Source organism: Aplysia californica, unplaced genomic scaffold (genome assembly GCF_000002075.1).
Source record: "Aplysia californica isolate F4 #8 unplaced genomic scaffold, AplCal3.0 scaffold01247, whole genome shotgun sequence".
Taxonomy (NCBI): Eukaryota; Metazoa; Mollusca; class Gastropoda; order Aplysiida; family Aplysiidae; genus Aplysia; species Aplysia californica.
The window spans coordinates 63,949-70,386 of record NW_004798517.1 but is presented as its reverse complement, the minus strand read 5'-3'; the positions used below and the strand labels follow the sequence as shown (position 1 = coordinate 70,386).

Here is a 6,438-nt window from a genome sequence, read left to right as displayed (position 1 = left end):
CGGCTAGCCTGACAATCTAGCCGTCCTTAAGTACGGCTAGCCTGGCTGTCTACCCGTACTTATCTTAGGCCTTATTAACATTAGAAAACAGGAGGTTTAAAATACATGCACTGTCATTAAGGCACCTGGTTTCGTCTCAAATCCAAATACTTTATGTACTGCGAACTAAAAATTCATATTTACAATTCAGTAGGCCTATTTTTTTTTATGGTCAGTCTAGCCATCATATTAAGAATAAGTACGACTAGCCCAGCTGTCTAGCCGTACTTAAGTACGGCTAGCCTCTTCCTATATAATTATACTTTTGTTCCTTCTGTTTTCAGGAATTTCAGCAGCTGAAAGCACTGTTCTCCTAGCTACTGTCCATCATGAAATACACTGTTGAGGCAGTTCTGGCCTCTGGGGGCCGTCTTGGCAAACTGTCTCAAACGAGTACTGCTGGAACCATCGCCATGGAAACTCCCATGTGCACTCTTTTCACAAAGGGAGGTAGGTACTTTTTTTTCGCAGTTCAGTATATGTATACCAAGTTGTTATTATTTTTTTTCTCTCATCATTCTTTGAATTCTGCATGAGAACTGGTGCTAATAATACACACTTTATAAGGGTATACTGTAACTAAATCTGACCCCTCAACACTTGCCAAGAGGGATGCATAGATAAATAAAGGCTGGTATTACATCTGCTCTGTTACTACTCTGAATTACTATGAATACTCTACATGCATATTGCCAGCTTTCGTTGTGTAGATGTTTCATTTTTTTTTTCTGTTGCATGCAGAAGACATGAGTTTGCATCTGGCATATCTATATTAATTATAAAATATATACAATTGAACCTGCCATAACTGCCACCTATATAATGTAGCCACCTGTACAAACGGCCACTTTCCATTTGCCCCCTTGCATTTTTTCTATATAATTTAACTGTAAAACAGTCACCTGTCCAACGCGGCCGTGGCCACCTTATTTTATCAACCCAAGGTCAAATTTACCTGCCTCAGACGGCCAGGCGTGGTCACTCATTGCCCGACGCTTTGTCGTAAATTTTGAATTGGCCCCTCGCGCTGTGGACGGGCCGTCATAATTCATTCACCTGTCATTATTGTTAGTCACTCCTTTGAATGTTAACTCAAGTTGACCAATGGTTAGGCCTAAAAATAAATTTTCAACTGCCAGTGAGGGGAGCGTGATCCGTCGTAACCTAAAAGTAGTAAAAGCCCTGCCCACAAATCATGCACAAATTGTGTGTGAGGTGACTGGTCACTGTTTTGTTTACCTTATCTGTAACGAAGTAACAATTGACGTTTATGAACCTGCGACAGACGCGTTGCTCGTTCTCCGAGTGGTGGCGACCCGTGCATTTGTTTTACCAGGGCACTCTGTCTTCATAGTCTTACTTATTTATAATGTTTCTTTTATTTCACCCTTGCACAAAATCAGCTGCGAAAAGAAAGCTCACCAAACAACAAAACAACACAAAAACCCTTCTTTCACCACCCACCCCCCCTTTTTCTAAAGAAAACAAAGACCCTTTTGAATTACCCTTACGGCATTCTAAAGCCTGAGATCAGCCCCGGTTTGGACCCCAGAAGAGAATGATAAAATTGCTTTCTTCATTTTGATCAGTCCTGCCTAAGACGGCCACCTGTGTTATATGGCCACTTCTCTCATTAACATTGGGTGGCCGTTTTACTAGGTTTGACTGTATAGAAGTTGTTTTTATCGAGTATCTCTGTCTGCTGGAATGTTGTACCTTTCCTAGCCCGAGTGGGCATTGACAGGGTGGGTCAAAGCAGACCCCCACCTCTTAAATCTTCTAGACTGTGTTGATGGGGGGGGGGTGTAACACATTTTTATATAAATAGCTACAATTTTACTTTGCTGTTGTTTTCTGTGTTATTGTCTTTTAGGTAGTGCTCCTCACCTGAGTGCTGCGATGTTGCAAAGAATCTCACAGGTGCCTGAAGTTGCCTGTATGAGCCTTGGGTCTATGTGAGTTGATGTTTTATCGTTATAGTGCACCATAGCTTTTAACCCTATCCGTACGCCCTGGGGTCATTTTGTACCCCTGGGGTTGTATTCTTCACATTTTAGAATATTTCTAGTTCGAAGATATCTTTGAAACTTTCAGTATTTATTCTCAAAAAATCATTTTGACAGACTGCTAAGTAAAGTGTATGGATCAGATTGACGAGTAAAATTCATCTTTGGAAAGTTCTTAGTCAATAGTTGATTTTTTTTGTAGAACTTTTTGACCTTTGTGTGTTATGAGGTATTACTGAATCATACTGAATGGTAATTTGTTTCAGCTCTTAAATAATTTCTTTCTTTTTTTAACTTCACAGTTTAATGTCAGCAATCTTTCTTTTTAAAAATCATATACCCAGTGCTCATTGGTACAATCGGTTCGGTTTAGTTTGGTAGGCGGGGCTAACTGATTGAGGGTGAAAAGTGACAATCGTGGCACAAACCGAATGAAACTGACAGTGACGTTAAAACAACGTGTTTGTTTTCAATTTCAAGGCCGCGAGTTGGGCAATAGGTTTGTGTTGGAGGACTGATCCCCTGATGGGCACTGGATAATGGCCAAGCCTACTGTTGAGGAAATCTGTTGGAGGAACAATTGAGGTTCCAAGCTGTTTTTGGACTGGGTTGAATTCCAATGCAGCATTTTTTAATGGCTGGTTTAGTGTAACTAAAGGTTTATTATAAAGTTGTTGTTATGTGATGTCATTCTGTGTAGTCATATTAGACAGACTATTGAGTTCTATGGGGGTTTCTTCAACTTAGATAGTGCTTCAGACGGACAAAGTTATACAAATTCTGCCGCCTTCTACCTGTACTCAAGGTCACGCTGAAGAAAGCCTCACATGAAAAGTTATTGGTGGGTGGTTGGTGGGTGCTCTGTTGTGGTTTGCTATCAAACATCTAAAGGCATTACGATCTATCCTTTTTTGTGTTTGTGACTCTCATAAAACACCTTTAATCTCTGGCACTTATGTGACAAAATTGTGTTGCAAGTACTGTAAAACTCTTACTAAGACAAAGAACTTATTTATTGAACATGTGCTTTTGTTTCAGAGCCAGTCACCATGAAAATGTCCGAGAATTTGGCAAAGGTCTGGGAGAGTTCTCTGCTATGAAGGTATGTTGCTGTTGAATTATTTTAGTGATGAGGTATTTGTCAACACCTTTTTTGATACAGAAATTGAATATTTTTGTATGCCCCAAATAACTGACTGGCTTTGAAAATGAAAAGTGTTACGGTTTTATTTATTTGTATTGTTGTAGTTCAGTATTTATTCCTCCGTAAATGCTCTGACTTTGCAAATTTCCTGAATTTTAGTCCTATGACTATTTTTATTTTTACGTCTTGATTACCATATGCTTTTTCAGTATGATCTGTGTTCTATGTGTTTTTATATGACACAGGCCAACTGGTCTCATTTGTAAAGTGTGATTTTCTGTTTCTTTGGATGGACATCAGGACAAAGTCATCTTCACCACATTGCACGATGCAACAGCTGCGGTAGCGAGTGGCAAGAACGATAAAGGTGGCGTGGCAGTTTGGGGCAAGGGAGGAAAGATGAAGGTATTTCTTTTTCTTTTTCTTTTTTTCTTTTTTTTTCCTTCCATTACTTCTTCTTTGTCACCCAACTAGGCCTCAAGGTACAACAGATTTTTTACATACATGCATAGCTTATTTTATGTGGAAGCTGTAAGGAAAACAAGACAGATCCCAGTCAGAGATGAGGTAGAAAAAAGGCGGTGGCGATGGATTGGACATACTATCAGGAAGTCAGGCAGCTGCATAACAAAGAAAGTTTCGGACTGGAACCCACAGGGTAAGAGATCAAGGGGAAGACCGCGTGGAACCAGGAGAAGAATCACAGAAATCGATATACAGAAAAGTGGGAAGACATGGAATAACATCAAGAGACTAGCCCAGGATAGAGAAAGGTGGAAGGTGTTTGTCCGTGGCCTATACCCTGGTGCAGGGTGAGAAAGGCAATGATGATCGCTTATTTTCCTTCTAGGATGTCCTTTCCCTCTCCTTTCAGACTGACATTTGCCATCTGCTAATTATTTATACTGTATTGTGCCTTGAGGGAATTTATTAAAACGCAGTTACTTATGTTTTCCTGCTTGTTTTTTAATTTTAGTAGATTTCAGCAAAAGAACAAGTGATGTGGTGCTCGCTCAATAACAGAATAGTGAAGGACCCAGCTCACAACTGCATTAGGACATATGAGCGCCAAGGGGTGGATGTCAACAGAAAAGTCCTTACAGGGAATTAGACTTACTCTGCTCACCTCAGCCCATTTACAATTACAATTCTACTGTGCTTAAGAACTCGAGATGTTAATGTCTCCCCCCCCCCCCTTTGGGTATGGCCTAAAGACACTTCAGTCAGTAGCACCGTATCCCATTATTAATGATATGGTCAGCTTATTTCTGGAAGCTCTACAAAAGGTGCCTAGGAGCAATTTCAACAGTTTTAACGGGCTCTTCCATAATCTTCGAAGTCGTTTTGTGCGTTGAAAAGTTTTGAAGCCAGTGTGCTTGGTTAAAGCACAACACTATTGTTTTAGATCCATTCTAGTAGCTGTTGAAACATTATTTTGTTATTCTTTGTACACTTTCAAGTTGTTCATGTGTCAGTTATGTGATAGCTTCAGAAGACATCTTAAGCCTCTTCTGTTCCTACAGGCCTATCCTTCTTAAGCTTTTAGCGTTATTTTAATTATAAGTGTTCTGTGCCTACGTCTGTATGAAAATAGTCTGTGTGTGTGTGTGTGTGTGTGTGAGTGTGTGTGTGCATAAATATAATATATTTCATGAGAAGAAAGGAAGTAGTACGAAAGGTTTTGAAAATGGGTATTCCAATGTAAAGCGTATTGAGCTACTTTTTTGGAAAAGGGGTATATAATTGTTATATATTATTGTTATTATTATCTTGTTGTGTCTTCCTCTTTCAGCTCGACCCTCAGCTGTACATGAAGGTGCAGGAAGCTTTTCGCCCCGACTGGTTCCAGGCGTTGAGCGACGGAGACACCGACAAGACGTGCGGGAAAAAGAGACTGTCAAAGGCTGTTGATCGCACTCTGGATTTCCTGGACGACATTGTGGAGATGAAGAACGAGAGTGAGGTAGGAACATCATGGAGGTGAAGAACAAGTTTTGTTTTTGTAAGTGTTTTACGGCGTTCACAACTGCATAAGGTCATATGAGCGTGTGGGACACGTTTTTCAGTTGGTAGGAAATTTTGAATTTTGCCCGGGTGGTGGCCGCAGCTTACTCTTAGACCTCCAAGGGATCTTTAACTTTCGCAACTTGCACACGGGCCCTCCGAGATTTTTCGCCCTTGTCCGAGAAGGCTAGGTGTAGATCTTTCCTACCAGAAGGTCAGGGGTGTGGCTGAAAGACAGCAGTAAGAAGAAGCCAAGGAGTAGCAGTAAAAAGGCTGTAGAAAGAATCAGGAGCCCAGAGGAGGAGGGCAAAGGAGATGAGGGAGTGGGGGCAGGAAGAGGAGACGAAAGCAGACGACAGAACATTGCTAGAGAGCAGGAAAGGAGGTGAAAGGAGACAAATTTAGAGAAAAAAATGTTTCCCTCTCTACCTGGATTCGAACCTGGGACCTTTGAATGAGAGGCCAACACCTTAACCTCTAGGCCACGAGAGCCCCCTGAAGAACAAGAGTGAGGTAGGAACATTGTGGAGATGAAGAACAAGAGTGAGGTAGGAACATTGTGGAGATGAAAAACAAGAACGAGAGTGAGGTAGGAACATTGTGGAGATGAAAAACAAGAACGAGAGTGAGGTAGGAACATTGTGGAAATGAAAAACAAGAACGAGAGTGAGGTAGGAACATTATGGAGATGAAAAACAAGAACGAGAGTGAGGTAGGAACATTGTGGAGATGAAAAACAAGAACGAGAGTGAGGTAGTAACATTGTGGAGATGAAAAACAAGAACGAGAGTGAGGTAGGAACATTGTGGAGATGAAAAACAAGAACGAGAGTGAGGTAGGAACATTGTGGAGATGAAAAACAAGAGTGAGGTAGGAACATTGTGGAGATGAAGAACAAGTGTGAGGTAGTAACATTGTGGAGATGAAAAACAAGAACGAGAGTGAGGTAGGAACATTGTGGAGATGAAAAACAAGAGTGAGGTAGGAACATTGTGGAGATGAAGAACAAGTGTGAGGTAGTAACATTGTGGAGATGAAAAACAAGAACGAGAGTGAGGTAGGAACATTGTGGAGATGAAGAACAAGAGTGAGGTAGGAGTGAGGCGATTTAGGGGAAAATATATACTTGATGAAACTTTAAGATGATCTATTCTTTGAGTGGATGGTTGGCGGGTGCTCTCAGGTGGTTTGCTTCATCTTTCATATAAAACATCTATCGCCCATACCTCCCCTTTTTCTTTTCTA

General features: G+C 40.9%; 1 protein-coding gene across 4 annotated transcripts in view; it reads left to right on the top strand.

The window, feature by feature from the left end:
• Window positions 1-6,438, top strand: part of LOC101854994 (queuine tRNA-ribosyltransferase accessory subunit 2) — a 22,933-nt gene that overhangs the window by 5,649 nt on the left and 10,846 nt on the right. For 2 of the 4 annotated variants that reach the window (XM_035973457.1, XM_035973455.1), the window contains exons 4-5: window positions 3,084-3,147; window positions 3,490-3,594. In XM_035973457.1, the coding sequence (XP_035829350.1) occupies window positions 3,084-3,147; window positions 3,490-3,594 (169 nt within the window). Of the gene's footprint in view, window positions 1-320; window positions 490-1,912; window positions 1,995-3,083; window positions 3,148-3,489; window positions 3,595-4,981; window positions 5,153-6,438 lie in introns of those variants that run through there. The other 2 variants (XM_035973458.1, XM_035973456.1) reach the window with 2 other exon arrangements.